The 21250-nt window shown below is 41.0% G+C and overlaps 1 protein-coding gene across 3 annotated transcripts in view; it reads left to right on the forward strand.

Moving 5' to 3' along the window:
* mcu (mitochondrial calcium uniporter) overlaps positions 1-21250 on the forward strand; it is a 54794-nt gene that overhangs the window by 11723 nt on the left and 21821 nt on the right. The window contains exon 2 of one of the 3 annotated variants that reach the window (XM_044215491.1): positions 11346-11456. The exons of 1 other annotated variant lie outside the window; for it this stretch is intronic. In XM_044215491.1, the coding sequence (XP_044071426.1) occupies positions 11346-11456 (111 nt within the window). Of the gene's footprint in view, positions 1-11342; positions 11457-21250 lie in introns of all 3 variants that reach the window. One more of the 3 variants, XM_044215490.1, reaches the window with a different exon arrangement.

Raw genomic sequence — 21250 nt, forward strand, 5'->3', positions numbered from 1 at the left:
CTTTATTTATTCATTTTTTTGCCCATGCATACACATACTTGCCTCACATTCTTTTCTCGATGGAGATTGAGGAAGAAGCTGTTGACCTCGAAAACCTGTGGTTTTCTCATCCTCATTCCACACACGGAAGTCAAGAGGCAACGGGCCGCAGAGTCCCACGACCTTCTGCCAGCGAAGGTTAGCGATGACCGAGCCGCCCGCTGTCTTCACACTGCTGTCTGGCATGGATGTGTGCACATACCCTGCAGGCCTTGCGCCAGCCTGAAACACACACAAGCTTCTCACAACTTAACACACGTCAAACCTGCTTTCTCTTGTGAGACTTGGGATTGTCAGTCAGCTGTTTTGTGTGAACGCTCGTTCAAACCCTTTGATTTGAAATGAAGCTGTGAGCAAAAAGACAGGCAGCATAAAGAGGTGAAGATACTAGACATTTCCATTCTCACAGTGCTGTTACTCATCTGTTGCCAGCTAGCTAGTGCTCCACCATTCTATAAATAGGATTGAGGCGATGGTAGAGAGGAGACTTTGTTGGAGAATGCATTTCCATGGAGACAGTCTTCATTGGACTTTGGCTTTGCGATCAGAGAGCCATTATGGTGGACAGGATTTTGGGCTAGTTTTGCTAAAAGTATGTATTTGCATTCCCTATCTAGTTGTCAGGACAGTGTTGCCATAGCAGTCTGGGACAGCCAAATTAAAACAAGCTTGTGCCTCTCTGCTGGTTGCAGAGGTCTGAGTCAACTCCAAATACTGCAGCAGCAGCATCCCCATTTTGCTTGGGAAACAACATGTAATAGGCTCCTGCAAACCATTGTGCTCGTGAAGTTTACATCACTCTGCCTCGCTTAATACCACACACGCACAGACAGTATGCAAAGCGAATACAGCACTGCTCCTTCCCCTCATGCATGCAAAATATCTTGTGTGGACAGACTCACAAACACAAATTGAAATGTTTATTTTTATAGACCAGTCTCTGAAAGTAGGAGCGTTTGAGAATGGAATCTCATGACCCACTGTCTGCCTCATTATAACTGTGCTCCATTATGTTGCTCTTAAGATATTTAAAAGTGGCCACATGTCCAGCATTTGGCAGTTATATTAAATTATTTTAATGTTTTTGCTACAGTTGTTTCCTTGTTCTGTTAATGTGGGCAACATAGTTTAACTGTTGTCTCTGGGATATTAATCTAAGGGTGGGTGGGGCTGTTCACCATTCCTGTAGCATTTGAGGGAAAAAAAAGTGCTGTGTTTCCACTGTGCATATGGAAAAACGCAGCTGATACGCATGTCTGTGACCCTGTTTTTTGTGTCTCTTTTGTGATGTTTCACTTGCTGTGTTGCCCATCTGCAGCAGAGCCCCATAACTTCTCTGTTATACGCAGGGAGAAGACAATTATCTGCATGTCAGAGAACGGTTTCAGAGTTATTCCTCCATACAGCCGCTGCATGGAGATCAAATACTTGTCATTCAGCCAGACAGTTACCTAGTATCAACCTGGCTGTTGTTTTCCCAGAGAAAATAGTTAAGCAGTAAGGAGGCAGAAGAGCTGAGCTTAGCATCAGAGCGGATCAGTGATGTACCTCCCACTGAGCTTTCAACTCGCAAAGCCAGAGCCTTTACTGACCCGGGTCCTTTGGGGAGGCTTGAGGAAATCCCAACCTGGACATGAACTGAATGGGAAGGAAAAGGGATGGAGGGAGAAAACAGGAGGCGAATGGAGAGGTGAGAGGGGGAGGATGCGGGAGTTGATGAGGAGGTTAGGAGTTTCTCTTTTTTATATAGGTAATAGCAACTCAATTAAAGTGCTTTTTTGTTTTCAGCCATAGGCAGCGTTCCTAAAGTTTGTACTGAGCTATCTTGTAATTCCAGGTGTTTCACACTGGCATTAAGAAGACGTGGGAAATTCTCTTTGCCAAAAATCAATGCCATAAAGTACATGTGCCTAACAGAGGCTGATTTTGAGGCGACGAGAGAAGTAAATATACAGGTTCCTGGAGCTTTTCAAAAGTCCTGCTGCTGCTGTTGCCTGGGTAACATTTTGCACACTGAAAATGTCCTTTTTCCAACAGAGAATTGAAGGTTATCCATCTCATTGTCTCCTGCTCTCTGCTTCTCTATTCTATCATCTCATCCAGCAGGATACAGTACAACATGTCTCTGTGCAGGCATGTACTTAGTAGAAAGGCCTTCTTCACAGCTCAGCTATTGGGCTACTGCACTGACCCGCACTCTTCACTTCCTTGCATTCAGTCGCCTTTTTGGAATAAATGTAACGCTACGATGCACAGGCAGTGGCAGTTTTCATTCCAGTCTTGAATTATTGAATTGCCTATGAGGCTTTCTTTCAACGGTATATTTCCTTTGATGCAAAATTGAATATAAATCATTAATTTGAAGAGAGTTGCTGCTGCTCAATTTTTGTATCTTATTTTGCAACTGTCCCAAAAACCCACAGGGAAAAACACTTGTTCTGCTGTCTTTTGCTTTATTGCCATTTGGTTCATGACTCAGTTTGAGCCCTGTGTTCAACTGACATCTTCCTACACAACAAAATACATTTTGTATGTCTAAGGCAGTGGGAGTGTCTGAGTAGGTCAGGTTCAGCAGTCTGTTCCCTCACATAGCCTCATTAAAACAGACTGGAATTCATTGATCAGAATAATGGCTACTGTGTTTCCCAGATTCTGGTGGCGCAAAAGCTATGAAGCTGCTGCTGTAATGAAAAACAAAGATAGGTGAAATGTTGATATGATTGTGATACCTGTGTTGTGTCACAGGCAACCGTGGTCAGGACCTGTGATGGGAGCATGGCGGCGGTGGTCTTTCACTAGCTGCTTTACAATAAATGCCTTGCAGTGGTTTGCTGATGGAAAACGTTTGATGTGTGTAATAATATCTAACATACAGTAGTTCTTAAGCAGGGCCATAATATTGCAGGTCAGCGCAGTAACTTCCTGATGTGTTGGTGCAGTGGAAATGACATACAAGCTCACCTCACAATGCTCACAGCCCACAGTGTGCTATAATGAGCCGGTTTAAGAAGAACATACTGTAGGTGAGAGGACAAGCCCTTCATTTAGGTGGTGTGGGTGGAAGTGGTGTGTAATCCTGTAGCCCTCAACCCACAAAATCAGTTAACTTGAAACTTTAAAGTGTAAATGTGATTCTTAATCAGCCAATAAACATTCTAAATCCTGATTTAAAAAGGTTGCTGGATTGGGAAAGCAGTTTAACATGTGCTGTTAACAGTCAAAACATTGGTGGAGATGTCACCCACGTGGTCTTAACAGTATATTTGAAAGACACTGCGTTTTGAATTTCACAGCCGATGATCACAGACTAGAGCCAGTTAAATGTATTTCACAGAAAGGTAGAGTTAGTGCTGCTGCTACATTGAAAATCGTTCCCTGCATTTACTGTAATTATACATGTATAGTTCAGGTATGTAATACAGACAGAACAATCTGGTAAACAGTTGTATTTAAATTTGACAGGTTATCTTTCTGTGTGTTTGCATGATGTGTTGCTGTTAGTAAAAGGACCTGGATAGATAGGCAACAATGGGGAAGAATCACTCCTATGCTTCTAATATAGCAATGTCTTGTACATAGAAACTTGTCCTAAGAGGAACCAGTTAACCCTATCGTGTATAAGCCTGAGACAAATGACAGGTCCATAAAAATTTGATTGATGTGGTTGAGTAGAGTTACAGTACAGGCTGTACTGCAGTGCTGTGAAGTCTTCAGGCTCTTCATCAGGAGGCCAAATAAAGTAGGGTTACTGGACAAAGGATCTGTGCTGATTGGTTGTATCCTTGCAGAGACACAGTGTGCAGTTGCTGTATGTGCTCATGCAGCAGCTGACTCTTGTAAGCAACTACTTCCTATTCTGAGACCCACAATGTGTAAACACTTGAAAAGACCCTCCTAGCTTTTTCTGCTGGCTGTGTAGAATCAGGGCCACTTAGTTTGGGAACCCACCAATACTGAGTGTACGCCATATTTTACTAAATATATACACCATTTGGCTGTTACTCGATTTTATACCTAATTGTGTAAATTAAATGTGCCCTTTCCTAAATGTGCCCTTTTCTGCTCCAATATCATACATTTAACGCAGCTATCCATATATTGTTGTGTCAGTAGGTGGTTCTTCCTATTTGTGGCTTTCACTGATGCTAAGAATGAGTGCTTTGTAATGATTACACACACAGAGAGACCTGCAGACATGCAGAGACACACACTCAGACAGAATCTTCTCTTGCACAGTCCCTCCTCTCCTCTTTGATGCTGATGATTTTCACTCCATCTCTCTCCCTCTCATGTGCCTGTGCTTCCTCCCCCTCACGCCCACGCTTCTACTCTGTGTACTGCTGATCATCAGCTCTATCTCCATGGCTCGGAGGATGTGCGCATGTCTTTTGTATGAGATAAAGCGAACAGCACACTCCATACAACATTTTTGGTTCCCCCTCTGTCCATTGGCTCTAACCTTGTCACTGCAGTCTCCTTCTAAATCCTTTTTGTCCTTCCTTACCATTTCATATTCAGTTCATTCTTCTTTACAGGACCTTTAAGTCCCCCCTTTAAAAGCTAGATGGAACAGCAATGTCTTTAAGAGTGTGATAAAGTCAGCAATGTTTGTTCTGACAGTTCCAGGTCATTCTGGCTTTCCAACAATTCCAGCGACGTTATGGTGTTGCTCTCTCTGCCCTTCTTAGCTTTATTTGGATAACACCTGGGGCAATAAATCAGAAAAATATTTTTATGGTTGATGTAGGACTTTTTTTTCTAGCATCTATCAGCCTTTGTGCTGCCTACACAGCCCTAACATTCTGTCCTATAGTCTCCCCCTGCTTTCCTTTCTTTGTCTGTTCTCCGGCTCTTATAGTCCCAGAGACACCTGGGGATGAAGCTGCTTTGTTGCCGTATTCCATTATGAATGAAGGCAGTTTTCAGCCCGCCCATTCATCTCTGCTGCAGCAGGGGACGCTAAGCTGTCAACCTCACTCTCTGCACACTCCGCCTTCATGACCCTGTTTCCGTATATGTGTGTATCCCGCATGAACGGTGAATAGATGGCAGAGGGGTAGTACGTGTTTGCATCAGGTACGTGTGTGTGGGTGAGTGTTTCTCAGGTGATAAATGGTAAAGTGTTTGCATCAGGTACGTGTTTGCATCAGGTACGTGTGTGTGGGTGAGTGTTTCTCAGGTGATAAATGGTAAAGGCAGACACTGACCGTGCAGCCCTCTCCCCTTCTGTTTGGTTTATATTGGTTTGCAGGAACCCTGCAGCGTGGCTCCGGTCATGTCTTTGTCCAGCCCTGCAGCAAAGCTCACACAACCACACACATCATGTACATACACACAAATGTCTACATGTTCTTGAGAGAAGAGGCCGACAGTTGGGTTCACTGGGAACCTGAAAGGTTCTATGATGTGGTTAGTCCTTCACATCCCCTCAGCTTATCCAGTCAGGTTTCTATCTATCCTTGAGCTCCTGTCTTTATAAATCTGCCTATCATCAAGGAACATCCAGGGAACCCCTGTAACTGGATCAGTTCTCCTTAGCTATAAAAGACTTTCATTGGACAGCGGTCACTCAGCATCCCCCCACCCCTCTTTAACCTGCATGTGCAGGCACTGGTTAACAGGGTGTGCTTAATGTGTTGGAAATTTAATTTACCTCTCCTCTGCCCCTCTCCTATCTCACTGTCTTCATCTCCCTTCTCGATGGCCAGTGATTGCCTGCAGCCTCCCCTCCTTCTCCTCCCCCATCTCCCTGGGGCTGACTCCCTTTCTCCTACTAGTGAGCGATATGCAGAGAGAGTGAATGAGCAAGGCAGGAACAAGAACTGAGAGAGGAAGATGGGGGACTGGGGAGAGGTGGCCGGATCAGAATGTGAATCACTTACATTGTACAATAAATGTTGGTCACTTTGGTGCAGAGTCTTTGAAGAGTTGCAGTTTTGCAGTGCCTGCTGACAACAGGACTTCAAAGAGAAAACATAAGACATAGAGACAACAGACTCTACATGTCATTCTCTGTATATGCTCAACATGCAATATTCAATAGCTATGTGCATTTGAACACACAAGGACAATAGTGGATCATTGCATCTGTGCCAGCTCTTTTCCTCTGTAGGATGCCTTCCATTTACCATCTGCTGTACTGGTTAACTCACTTAACTGGGAACAAGTAGTATGCCTATTAATTTGTCTCTCATTAATTATCTCTCAGCAGCTTCCCCATCCACTGGGCTCATATGATCTGCTGCGTGAAAGCAAACACACACGCGCCATATTGTGACACCTGCCTGACCCCTCTGTCAGGTTATTTCTCAAACTGGGAAGATTTTGGATGTTTGGCTGCTTGTAAAGTGGGCATCAGGTGCTTGATATTCCTACTCCCTCCCCTCTCTCGTATATTGAGACTTGAGTTGGTGCTTTTATTTGTTGGAATTTCACCCTGCGGTGACTTGATCAGCAGACTTGTCAAGGGTATACAAGACATTACCAACTGATTCCATGTAGGGAATTATTTTCAAAATTAAATTGTTGAGGCTAATCTTACACGGAGGCCCACTTGATTTAGCATCTGTGACATCTAAGATTAACCATTAGCCAATCTGAGCTGTGAGATATCTTGCAGAAGGGGACATCTGAGTCTTCTGGCTGCTTGCTGATGAGTCCTTTCCAGTAATTAAAGCTGCTGAGGATCACGTCACTTCAGGCATGGGGAATGTTCAGAGGTGACAAAATGCTGGACTCTGGCCCTGGCTCGGAGCTCATGTAAACACTCCAGTGTGTGTGTTGCTGCGGATCAGGCAGCGCTCAGGTGTCAAACACAGCAGACTGGCAACATGTGAAGCATGACGGATAAAGAGTTGGTATGATTGGAGTTACCTGAGAAGAGTTTAGGTTTGACGTGTCTGTTATCGGTGGAGGTTGGTCCCCGAGCAGCAGCAAGCTCCTAACAGGCCGTGCCATAAGTCAATCAGTAAATCAATACGTCGCTTACGGTCGCTTATTTTCTCACTGTGACAAGGTATGAAGCATGTTTCTATCCTGAATGTGTCACACGTGATGTGGCTGAACATTTGATACGTGCTATATCATCTAAAATGAAAAAAATGCGTTACTTGTCTCTGAATACATACATTTTTCCTAGCAGTGTCTTCAGGATGCTCTTCTCTAGTGCTGGGCAGCATAACTGAGAATGCCATCATGATAATAACAAAGTTTACACAATGTTTTGGATCTTTATATAAGAGTAGAGTTAGGTTACTAAGCACAGAGGTATTGTTGCAGTTGTTTAACCGGAAGCTTGAAACTGCAACAATACCTCTGTCCTATTTTGGAGTAATTCTACGGTTATATGTTGTAAATATCAGTGGGCTCCTGGTTGTCGTATCATTGAATATCAATATATATCACAAAATATACTTTTTTTCTGTTAAATTCTTACTTTTTGTAATTGAAAAAGACAATTTCTCATTGAAAACCCGTTGTCTTTCAATGGCAGAGCACTGTTTTGGAGCACAATATTAAGAGAAAAGAATAACATTTCTAAGACATTTTTGTTGACATGCTATCCTGGTTCCAGGTCTGTGAATCTTTGCCCTCATCTCAGATTTTTTTCATTGATTCAAATGAAGTGAAATTGACAATTGGTAATGGAAGTTTAATGTGATATTACTGACATGCAAGGACTGAATTGGCCTTCATCCTACACTTTGACTTTGCAGTCTACTGCCCAGCTATTCAAAACTACACTTCTCAGCACTCTAGTCAGCAGTAAAAGCTTGAAAATGTAGTTTTCTGCTGGCTGGTTAACTATATGGGATGTTTTCCTTTTTAGCTGTATTTGAGTTACTGCTTTGTAAGCAGTCCGTCTCCTCACCTGTTGTGACTTATTGTGTTATATACACAAAGAAAAGGCGTTGTCTTTAAGGACTTAACCAGCTGGTGCCTTTTTGTATCAAGAGAATAAAGTGGTTTGAGTGTGTATGCATTCTGTATGATTCTACTCAGTGTGTTGTAGGGGGTATCTAGAGAGAGCAGCTGTTGTCCTCTGTGGCAATCTAATCAACAGAAATAGATGGGCCTCGCTGGGCTGCAGGCCAGGTGGTGCAGAGAAGTCACAGCAACTTCTTTCTACTTTCTATTTTCAGAAGAACATTTTGTCACATTTTAAATTTCATTAATGCACGTTGGAATTAATAATTGCTTGTAAAGCATAATTTTTAACTTCCAGCTTTGGCTTTGAATCTTTGTTGTGTTTTGTAACTTTTTATATAGTGACATACATTTCAGTCCTGTTGCACATTAATGTATGTGTCTGAAGTGTTGGAGGGTCGATGAGAGTAGGATTGGCTCAAATGTCCCCATTCAAAATGTAGGAATATGCATAATTCATTATTGTATATTCTACTTCTGCAACTAACTAAGCTACAGTAAATGCAGACATCTATCATTAACTGGTGATAGCTGGATGACAGTTCTACTGTATAACAGTAAATTGGCCGGTTGCTTGGGCAAGACAGCCTTTAAAGACAATCTGTCAAAGGCATCAAATGCAAAATGGTGACTCTTACAGTGTAATATCAAGTAAACAGAAGTGACTTGATTGTTCAGAACAATGGTTTGTACTGTGTTTTCCACAGTCTGTGGAGAGATCCCATTATTTTGTTTAGTGGCCTTGAGTTAAGCCCTGATAATATTAAATTATTGTCAAATCTTTCAAAAAGATTCTAAAATGTATTAATGAATTTTATTTGAATATTATTTGAATATACATGTAATTCTGCAAAAAACCCAAAACAGGATTAGATTTATGACATGACATGCAGTATTAGCAGATATCATTGTGTGATTTCTTATTCATGTTGTGGTGTTTAATTTGTTCACATATGCTCACAGTTATTGTACAATAAGTAAAACCTGTAGTGTTTTTGAACGGGAGCTTATTGACCCAAACAGCCATATTATTCTGTAACTGTATTGCCGCAGCTTGAATTCACTTCCAGAATGAAAATGAGTCAGTTTGGTTGCTTGGCACAGACCTAGCTTCAGTAAATATCCCACGTCACACCGTCCTCCTCCACAGTAAGAGACTCTTTTGGCAGTTCATGGACACTTTTTATAGTCGCTGGAGTCTCGAATACAGGCCCCTCCTATGAGTTGATGCTGTGTGCCTGACTTGTCATTGATAAGGAGGAGGCAATAATCCTGCTGCAACATGCTATCTTAGTACCAGGGTCCATTGCCTATCTTTATGTTGAGGCCACTGTGTTTGAAAGTCTCTTAAAAGTCTTTGAACGCTCCAGTTTGTGTTGAAAAGTCTACGTCAAACACAGTTATGAACAATGGAAAGTGTGTTTCATTAACTGTCCTCAACAATCGTTTCAAGAATGAATTCTGCTTGTTTGCAGATGTGGAAACTGAGAGCTGCAGGAAAAACAATGTCATCAATGCTGGTTATCACAGCACCTCTCCAGGGTAGCTAATGTTTGAGCTTGACTGGTCCTGAGCCTTTGCAGGCCTGCGTGCTGAGAAGTAAATTCACAGTTTAGTCTTCTATGGAATATATTTATCTGAGAGAATCTAGAGACCTAATTTACCAAAGTGTTCTTTGTGTAAAGATATATTTAAACTTGTTACCACTGGCAAAAACTCAAAGGGGCATAATGCAAGCTCTGTCCTTGCTTGTCAAATGTAATTTACCAAGGCTGATAGTCATTAAAGGAAAGGTAATTGTGTGTGTAATAACATGTAGAGAGAGAAGGTATTAAGCAGACACCATTCATAGATTGGAGCTCTGATAGTGGAAAGGACACAGCAGATATGTCATTAGAGAATTACTGCTACACCAAGGCTTCTCGTGCCAGCCTTCTTATTATAGGCTGTTTCAGTGATTACTATTGATTAATTAATGTATACATTTACATATACATATACATTTACTGGCAGCATTGCGGCTTTGTGGGTAGCTCTGTCACAACACATTCATATTTAGCATACAGACATGAGAGCGATTCTCTCATCTAACTCTCAGCAAGAAAGTAAATAAGAGTAGGCTATTTCTCAAAATGTCAACCTAGTCCTCTACATTATACATTTAATCACGTTCTGTGTGTGTTTGTAAACACTGGTGCAAAGAGATCTGTATTTCAATTATGAACAGTTGACAAATACACAATATACAGGTTTTTGAGAAACAAATTAAGACAAACTCTTCAATCGTGTGTGATTTTAGCTCAAGTATGGTTAGGTGGTTAAAAAGCACTCCTTGCAAAAATTTTATTTTAATGCAGGTGCAAAAAATTGCATGTTTTATTGTTTGCACCTGCTGCCCTCCACACATTTTCAAACTCAATGAGTAAATCAGGTCCTAAACTGTTTAATTTTTTGACAGCGTTGCCTTTTAAATGTACTGGTGATGGTGGATGGTTTTGAAAATGTAATCGTCATGCCTGACCTTTCTGGTTGTTATTGCTTACCGTAGAACGCCAAGAGCAGGTTTGTGGAGTGTTAAAGTACTGAGCAGCTTGTATTGTAAAAGTGTCTGTGATCAGACCCCCCCAGAGGCTAAACGAGTCCACATACATGGGTCTAATGTGAGTAGTTAATGGGTAGCACTAGTTGTTGTTCACTGTGTGCTGTCAAGGTGCTCTCAGTATTTATAATGGAAGAGTATACCACTTTATCTCCATCTAATCTTTCTCAGTGCTGGGAGGCAGGGAACATCTGAGTGTGTACACTAACTTGAAGGTGAAAGTATTTTAGTCATTCCAGTCTACCGTGACCCTCTGTCATACACCTACCTACATACACACACACACACACACACACACACACACACACACACACACACACACACCACACACCACACACACACAGTTGAAAATCTCTCTCTTTACCCAAACAAGCTCACAGCTGCAGGCTGGTCAGCTCTTTCATCTCTGATTGACAGAGGCTGCCTCACACACTTTCCTCAGCGTATACAGGAAGTTTCACATGATAGTTCTACTGTCTTTTGCATGCACAACTCCGACCACACAGTTTGTTTGAATTTCAGCATAAAGGAAATGACCCCAGCCTGTGACGGGAATCGAAAATAAAACACCACTACCACTTTCACACCTCATTATTTTAAGCCTCTTTCTAGAGCATCGTAGCGCACTGTAGGTCCTGATGGTGGCAGTTTTGGAAATAGCATGAGGTTTGCTATTTTCCATTTGTACTGTGATTACCCCAAACACTTTGTTTCCACTTTGAGCTAACGATGATGCTCCCCAACTTGATATTTTGGTCTGTTTGTGTCTTTTCCTCAGCAGGAGGTACTGTCTGCTCCTTTCACCCGTCAGACTGTCAGGAGAGCACATGGCCTACGGTCAGCAGCCCACTCCACACTCTTCACTCAGCCTCCCACTGCCCTGTCTTCACAGGTTAGTGTGTCTGCATGCATGGACGTGTGTATTAAAAAGGAATTGAAAACAACAGATCGTCTCATTTTAGACATTCATGATTTCTGTGCCATACGGGTTCTAGAGAAAATCCATATCTATTACATCAGCTGTGTGCATCTGTCTGGCTCATTGATGTGGACAGCACATGAATCCAGAGCTTCTTAATATATTGACAGCAGCTGCAGTAGCATCAGCATCGTCAGCCCTTTCTGATGCCTTCACATTGCAGTTTTCAAAGTCATTTGGAAAGGTCAGTCAGAAGATTGTTGTGTCATTATGGGGCCAATATTTCAGATTGTTTTAGATATCAGATCAATATTGGCCAATGGGATATTGGCAGTCAGCATAACCTGCGTCATTCTGCATTAAGAAGCTGCCAACTGCCCTAAGAATTTCAGTAGCAATGGTTCGTTTTATTCCCTTGTGATCTTTTAAATGCTGAAAGAATAAAACTCTGCTAAACCCCACATTAAATGCAAAATATTTTCTGTTGGCAGCCTCAGTCTAGATGTATTTTTGGATAGATAGTGACTACTAAAACTCCTGTGATCTAAATCCCAATAATCCTTCACCACCTGTTTTGACTAGGAGTAATCTGTTGTTGTTTCTATTATTTTCAGTGTACTAGTGATTAGCATGCAATGCCTGTTTAGGGGAGAATCCTTTGAAGGTTGATGAGGTCACTGGGTGGCAGCCTTTTGATAAAGCCATTACCAGAAGAAATCTATTCAAATGTATTCAAAAATCCCACTGTTCAAAGCAGCCTCTCCACTGGGGTGTCATTACCTTGATTCAGTGTTGTTGACATGAAGCAGTGTGTGCTGCCATATGAAGCCAGTTTCATCAAACCTTAATACAGCCTGCAAATCAGCACAAGTAGCCTATGTATTTGGATTATATACACCAGCAAGTTTTGCAAATGCAATGTGCCATGTAACAGTGGAGAACAAGCTGTTTCGGTGACATGTGGCTTTGATGTGAAAGCAAATTTATCCAATTCTTCCTTCTAGGAGAGGAAGAAAGAAGGAAAATATGATCGCACAGCACTGCTGTGTGTGTGAAACAGAAACTTAATAGTTGTGTGTAAAAAAAATATTGCAAATAATGGTTAGTGCCACATGAGGACGTTTTTCGCCCCTTTTTCAACACAGTCAAATTAGAGTCACGTAAGTTATAATTAACTGACTTGCAGACATTTAATACACTTTCCACTGTCTGGTACTCATGGGTATTTAGACATTTGTTATCTGACAAAATAATGAATGAGTCTGTGTTACAGTGTATGTGTCTCTTGCTGGGCTCAGTAGCGTGACATCAATACCAAATTAATTTCTTCCTCAGTTAAAAAAATAAATTTAATTGACTATTGCCATCTGTTTTTGGATCACATTGTGAGTTTGATTTATTTGTTGGTTTTTTTTGCAGTGTTGTGTTAAGGTAACAGTTGCAACAAATTGTTGAACATATTGTAATGTCTGTTGTTTTCCACATAGCTAGTGTCACTTGTTTGAAGGTTTGTGTGGTATATAACAGGTTTAAAAGAACACAGTGATATTGACAAATCATGCATGTCGTCATAGATCTCACCCAGAATCTATAGTATTCGTGAAAGTGACATGCTTGGCCTAAACAATACAACAGATTTTTTAAATTAACTAAGTTGAGTTTCATAGTTAATTTCTGACCTTGGAAACAGCAGTTGACAAGGTCTGTTTAGTAGCCTCTTGGGGAGCTTTTGATCATATCACATCATCTTCATCAGCAGATGGAGTTTGCCAATTGTTTTCAAGTTTCAAAGACTTATTTTTCACATACTCATATTTTCAATATGTGCAGTGAAATGCAGGGGTGGCATACTCTAGATGATGCGCTAAAAGGCTAATGTGCAACAATTAATCATTAGTTGAAAATAATAACAAATAGTAACAAATAAGGATTAGAAAAAAGAAACAAAGGATAAAATTTCAAAGATAGAAACATTTGAAATATATGTATTATAAATATTAAAATGTTAACGTTCATATTTTCAGTATATCAAAATTGTAAAATGTACATATTCAACATGTACATGTTCAACATTCCACTTTTTCTGAGCACTTGAAGGACCTGTTATCAATGTTGCCTTAAAAATTGATCAAAGGTCAAGAATGATCTTTGAAAGTCAAGTTCTTTCAAGTTGTTTTTTCCATTTCCAATTCCATCACAACTGTGAACACTCCACCTGCTGAAGATGATCATGTGATATGATTGAGTGTCTCATAGCAGTTACTAAATGAACCTCGGGGTGAGCTGCTGTAATGCATGTCAGTCTGCATGTGTTTATAGTTGGTTCCTACATGATATCACTTGAGGATTAGTATAACACTGTCACAATGTTCTCAGCACAACGTGTCATATCAGCTGTCCTTCTAATAGAACATGAGAGCCTTCATGAAGGACTTCTCAGCGTAGCCACTTTGTCCTTCATCTCTTCTCCAGACCACAACTCTTTGCACTTGGTATTCCTGTGAGTAATGTCCAGCTAGAATCCAATAAAGCAGATGCATTATGTTAAAAAGATCAGCTCAAGGTTAAGTGTGTATATTTTTCACCAGGAAATGCGCTTGGCCCACCAACAGGCTCGGACGGGATGAAAATTTTATGATGAGAACAGGATATTTGTTCCTTGAGTGCTCGCAATCCTTCTGCTGTGGATAGCAGTGCATTAGCTCGTCTCCTCTTCTTTCTGTATGCACGCATGTGTGTGTGTGTGGGGTTACGTGCATGGGAGCGAGTGTATGTACAGTGTGCTTTGTTTGTGTTGGTGCATTCGTATTTATGTGTCATTGGGCTATATGAAATGGAGAAGGCAGGCACGGGTTTGTACAAAGGGGGGGGGGGTGTACAGTGAAAAATGAGCCGAGGCTTCCCTCGGACTGTTTTTTACTGGAGCGGGCCGCTCGGCAAGGCATTGGGGGAGGGTCGGTGAATGAGAACAGAGGAAATGTATACATTACTTATATTGTGCTGGGATGTAAAAACATCATCCGTGTGTTGTCCTAGCAAGGCCTTCACGACGGTGTGAAACAACAGAGCTGAGAGGGAGCTGGTCGATAGTCCCGAGTGTCCCTCTCCCTGCCATGTAGCCTCCAGAGGGAGAGCTGTTTGTTCAAAGGGCAGGGGAGGGAGGAGACATGGGAGGCTCAGCAGGGAGTGTTTGCCTTGCCAGGGCATGTTCTCTCTGCTTGGTAGGGCTGAGGATGTGATTGTCATAACTGCAGTAGAAGGAGGATACATCAGCAGAACGGTGACACCGTACAGAAACTCTAGTAGAATAAAAATCAGGTTGCGTAACTTGTTAGCCTTGCAAACGTCGTCTCTAACCATGCCTGCTGTGCCGTCTGGCATTTGTGAACTGCTTTGTTTTCAGTAAACACTTCTTTTTATTTTTATTTTTTCATTTCATTGACATCCCTCTCCCTCGCTCCTGCATTGCTGCAGTACAGACGCTTGTCTCTTACTTGGCTAAGCCAGTGCTCCCCCCCTCCTCCCTCTGTCGTTCCTTGGCATCCATCAGTTTAGCTGCAGCTTCACACGAGGCCTGATGGGTCACAGCTACACACACACACCAATTCTCAGCAGCACTATTCACGCATGGACCTCTCGACCCATCTGCGACTCAGCTCCTACAGATGGGAACTGTGGCAATTTGGACAAGTTGTCAAATGTCACAGCGACACATGAAGAGAGAAATCTAAATGAGGAATGTTGTTTCCTGACTGGAATCTAGCCAATTCATGCAGCCATGTTAGTAAAAGTCTTATAGTATGCAAGAATAAATTGCAGGGTACATTGGTGGATGGATTGAAGATAAGATAGAAGGAACAGGATAATGTTCAATAAAATGAGGAAAAAATTGCTGGAGGGTAGGGCAGGGGAGGTGGCATTGTGACTGCAGTCTGCAGAGCTCTTGAGCAAGTCACACTTGACAGGCACTTAAAGACCTCACTTATGTTTTCACCAAGCCTTGTCTACGTCAAAAGGATCTCTTCCTGAAAAAGCATCTGCCCTGTCTTGTTATGAAGGCAGGGAAGACATTGATCAGTAAAAGAATGACATTGTTCAGTCAGTTCAAGTGTTTATGGCTCTTTCCTTTCTCTTTGTAGGATGATTTTTGTCAGTAATCAACACTGACTTGGGCAATCACACATTGTCCAATCTCTGGCAGGTTGGTGTAGTTCAAGAACAGAATGAGCCGCGTTATGCAGAAAGCTCAATCTGCAGGCTTGCATCGGTGTGGTGAGGAGTTGGGAAATGGCCAGTTACTGAAAACAATGGCTGCTTTTTCTTCCGGTAGGCAGGTGTATTATGAAGAGAGCCATGAAAACAGTTTGTCTTTATTTAAATGATACATTGAACTGCCTGAGCTAACACCCTTTTCTCCTCAAACAAACTCTTTTATTCTGAAGCACAAGTTAAGCTCCTTTTAACTGTTTTTAAGAGTGCATCTCTCTTTCTGTGTGTGCACGGTTCCATCGCGTCCTCTTCTTTTATGGCATCAAGTCAGGAAGAGTTTCTGCCATACCGTCCATTTACTCTGATTGACCATAAACTGTGTGGAGTGGCTAGTCCAAACTTGTAGCTCATCACCCAGCCAGCCGGGTTCAGAGAGGGATTTAGTTGGAATGTTGTCACAAAGTGTTTGCAATCAACACTCATTTTAAAACCTGACTTATTTTTAGTTGTATGTCACCAAGGAGTTTAGGAGAAAAATCATGCAGAAAAGTCAAGTTGTCGATGCTCTTGATGGATCATATATCCACCAAACGAACAATCATTCTTCCTTTATACGGCATACTTCCAGAGTTTCCTCAGTTTTCATTAATTTAGACCAGAGGTTTTCAAAGTGTGTGGCGCACCTTCCCAGGGGTTCACAGGAGAGTGGAAGGGAAGGCGCGAAGTGAGAAACATGAGACTGTGGGAGGTGAATTGCTGCAATTTGTGTCAAAAACGTACTCCTTCTCTGAGTCCTTACTCAGTCACATCTTAACACGCAAACGTGATACACATATTTTTCGATTCAGTGTGACTTACACCTCCCGGGGATGTCCATAAATCCACTTAGAAATTGTAGGAAAAAAGACAATCCATATAACTCCAGAACTTGCCTGAGAATCATCACGTTTTTATGTTTAGTGATCGTTGTCTGTACATACATAGGGTATATTGCAAAGAGGAACTGCTAATAGGTAATTCGGCATACTTTCAATGGTGCCAATTTTCCAAAATGTAAACAAATATAGGCTAAAAAAAAATGGGGCTCAAGTTGTAGCCCACAGCTAACTCACTGACTCCATGAAAATATTCTACTTCCTGTTTACGTCCCCCAAAACCCCCAAATTATAGGAACTGTAGTTCCAAAACCTTGAACATGATTATTCCTCAAAGAGAAGTAAGAAAAAGAATAGTAATAGGTGTGACAAAACTCATTAATGTGAACTTTTTTTGATATTGTACCATCAATATATTACACTAAAAGCTCTCCTCTATACATTCATATACAGGGGGCGCAGTTCTCTTGATTTTGTTTGGGGGGGGGGCACAGTGTCAGACTTTGAAAAGCCCTGATTTAGACTGACTGCCCTTTCTCCGATCTTAGCTGCACCTTTTGAAGGTGACTGTAGACCTAAATGGCTGTTATTATTACCGTGCCACACACAAACACACCCTCATAAGTCACTACATCTGCGTTGCAAAACATTTCCTTGCCCTTCCTAATCCCAGAAATGTTTTTATTAGAGACTAGCCTAAATGTTTGTTTATCTAATTTACAATTAAAAATGACAGTAGAGAAATGTTCCAGTCCCTCTGAAAGATCTACCTATTTGACCCTCTCCTCACTGGCAGTGTTGTGTCCAATGAATATACAGTAGAGAGCCTGTATGTAAAGGTGTGTACAGTTTACCTCAAAGGCTCAAGCAGGGGCCAATAATCTGAGTTAACAAACTCACAAAAGATTGATGGGACTGCTTGTGCTGAAGGCCTCTCCTGATTGTTCTGTACAGCCCTGACTCTCCCAGTGGGGCAGAAGGAAGAAATGAGCTAAATCTGTAGTTTCAAAGCTTTTTTATTTTCTTTATCTTTTGTGGTTTGCAGGGAAAGGGAAAAGGCAAGGAGAAACATGAGGAAGAACGCAGTTGTCACACTTGTGTGACCAGGTTCTATATGTGTTTGCTTGCATCTCTTTAGTTTACAAAGTTGCACCACTGCTGTTAACAGATGGATTTTCTAAAGTTCACACACTGCAAACATGTATAATCCTCCTCTCCACCTGAACATCTAGAAGGCACCAGCAGACTTGTTCAGCTTCAATTTACTCAGCAGTTAATTAGGATGTTGCTAAGTCCATTCTTATATAATTGTGTGTGTTTTGAGTGGCAATACAAAGTGAGACCAGTCATCACAGTTGTTATCAGATTTCAAGTGTCATTTGTCAGCTGATATGAGAAAAACAAAAAGCTCAAATCAGTCTAATATTTCCAAACTACTCCATGTCAAGAAGTGCAATGAGAAATTCTTGTGTCATTGGGTTTGTTGCCCTCAAATCAAATTGATTATTTCATCATGACACACGGATAGTGGTCGGCTTAGCAAAGCTTAAAACTACCTGTAAGGCTGAGATATCATCAGTGTCTAATTACATTATTGAGCTATGTGTGTGTGTGTCTCTGTGTATATATTGCACAAATAAAATTGCAGCTAAAGGAGATCTTTGTTTATATTCAGATTCTTATTTCGGTTTACATTTCAGACAGTAGGTCTGCAGGGTGAAGGCAAATAAAGGCAGCCTGGATATTGCTAAATATTGTTAAACAAGCCAGTGAAGTTGTGATATAAAGGATGGGGGTGGGAAGAGGATTGTGTGACTTGCAAATGAAATATCACCACTCTGAAAGTTAGGTTTCAGAACACCTACAGTTTAACTTTATGTAAGACAATCTCTACTAAAATTTGTATATTGATTTTCGATCACTACAATCCTTTATCACAAAAGTCAGTTTTAAGAGTCTAGTTTATAACAAATGTGTAATTGTCAAGAAATCTTTTTCTGCAGATACATCAGATTGTTCATTTTCCTCACTGATTTTAAACGCTGGTAATCTTTCTGTCTGCATGTTTGTCTGAACTGAACTTCTCAGTGAATTTCAGTCAATATGAAGAATTTTCAAGAAGAAAGCAGATTTCCTTTCAGGATGAGCCTCAGTTATCTCTTTGAACAAACCCATTGATGTTTGACACCTTAAACTTTCATTGATTGTAACCTTCCCTTAACTCATCAGAGTCATCATCACTGTTTAAAAATTTATTCTAGTCTTAAAAGAACAAGCAGGGATTCCTGATAAACTGCCACCTGGTGCATTGACTTGTCTTCCCTCGTGTACTCTTACACTTATCGCCAATCTGTGGTGTTCAGTAGGGATGGGGGAAAGTCAAGACAGTTAAGAAATTAGATTTTTACATTTTTAGGATGGATGATTATGATGATGCAGCAATGGAGATTTACTTTCCAGCACCACACGCCCAGGTTGTATCAATGACACTATATGGTCATAGTATAAAAAGATGAACAGAAGTTTAATGACTAAAGCTGTTTGTAAACATTGTCATGATGGAGTCATGCACTGCAGAAATACAACCAGCATGTGGTTGAATCTTGGTCGACAGCATGTGGAGTTAATGCAACCCGATGCTTTAGCCAAAAACTGGTGCTGGAAACATGCCTGTAAATTCTGTGCAGATATTCAGAAATTCACAGCCTTGCAGATAAACATGAAACTTCTTATGACATCTCATTAAATACAACATTAACAGTATTAGTACTGTTGTATCAGTCAATGTTAATTAGTCTGAAAGATGCAGTATTACATGTACTAATTTACAATAAAGGCCTAAGAATATCAAAAGCTTAATTTTGGTTATCAACAAAGACGTTTTTTAGCTAAAATGAATTTCCTGTATGTGTTTTGGTACATGTACTAGCCAATGTGGCGTTCACTGGAACACAAGAATAATATAAAAGGTTATATGAATATGGAATATAATTTTTTGGGTGGTGCACAAAATGATTTAATAAATAAACAAATAGCACTAAAGCAATTTTAAAGTAATACCTCTCCAATTCTAGGTGTGTTCCATAACATTATCAGCATATCCGGCTGGGCTTAGTCACTCACCTACTTGCTTACTCACTAAATCAGCCCTGGGTTCTTCCCTCCATCTCTGTTTTCTCTCTGAGTTTGCAAATTGGCAAAGATGGTAATGTAACGTGATTATCATTTCAATATGATACATTTAAAACAGTCTCAACAAAGTATAGTCTACTATTAGATTTTAATTTGCATCTTAACTTCTTGTATTTATCTTTAGAATGTTTAGTTTTTCATTTCAATTTACTTTACCTAGTCCATTTTTTCTGTGTTCTTTATATTGTAATGGACTGCATATTCCACACACAGCTGCTTTATTAATCAGTTTTTTCTATTGCTCACATTCTCTTGGATTAAAGGCCTTGTTATATTGTTAAAGGGCAAGCCTCCTTTCCAATAATCTTAACACAAGAATTTCCTGGTGGTGTGCACTGGGAGCAGGTAATTCCTGTAATACAAGTGTGCCTCCCAGACAGCTGATGAGAAAAGATGACATTTACAGCTGATATTTACAGCAAAAAATATTGGTTGTACTAAACTCACTGTAGTTATGCTGAAGGTATTGTGTGACATATCTTCTGCGGTTGGAGATGCAAAATACAACAAACAATGAAATAACCCCAAAAATGAAATCCATATCACCAAATAGTTGCTAAAAAATTTATGTTTTAAGCGTTTAAGTGTATTGCGGTATCAAAGGAATTTCTTTGTTCCAGTTAACACCAGTGATCATGCTGGGGTCATGCTATGTCTGGCAGCTTGCCAGAGGTGGCGCCCTAAGGCACTGCTCTCAGAGACAGTGATCGCCCTGAAGCTGTTAAACCTCTAATTTGTACTAATAGTAGCCCTTGGAGATCAACTTAACATACATATTATTAACATCTGTTACAAAAAAGTAAGATGTTTTGCTTCAAGGTACCTGAATCACTTGAATTATCTTGGAACTAAGAATGGGAAGCAAGCAGAGCTGCAGCAGTTAGCCCGTTGTGGGAGGCAAGATGATGGATATACTTGGGTGCCCTTGCGTGAGCTCATTCGCCAACATCCAAGCTAGACTGAATCCTGCAGTGAGGGAGAGATAGGCAGGAACAATAGCAGTGGGGGGTCCAGTGGTGGAGGAGGCCCTTGAGAAAGATGGAGAATTAAATCATATTCAAACAGGAAGGAATCAAGGAGGAAAGGCGGCACAATGAGCGGCATTCTGATGATGAGGATTAAGATACTGTGAATGGGAGCACGAGGACAGAGAGATACGGAGACAGAGTTTTTGTCAGAGCATTAGGGAGGCTGACTAGCTCACTTTAATTTTAGGTCATGATGTCATTTAGGGGAGATGAAAGGGCAGAGATGGGAGGAAGAGCTAGAGGCAAGATGAAGAGGATTGGGACAATCTTTAACAAAGTCGTCATCAGCCATGCAGTCTGATCCAGCATTAAAATATCCACTGACTTCATTAGACGCTGTTCAATACTGTCAGTTCTCCTGCCCCTTGTGTGGTCTGTGAGTCAGGGTGGTGTATTTGTCATGACTCCCAGAGCTCGTGGAGCAGGGACTGTCACATAACAGGCATGCAAGAGGGTAAGAAAA

This window comes from Siniperca chuatsi, linkage group LG11 (assembly GCF_020085105.1).
Source record: "Siniperca chuatsi isolate FFG_IHB_CAS linkage group LG11, ASM2008510v1, whole genome shotgun sequence".
NCBI lineage: Eukaryota > Metazoa > Chordata > Actinopteri > Centrarchiformes > Sinipercidae > Siniperca > Siniperca chuatsi.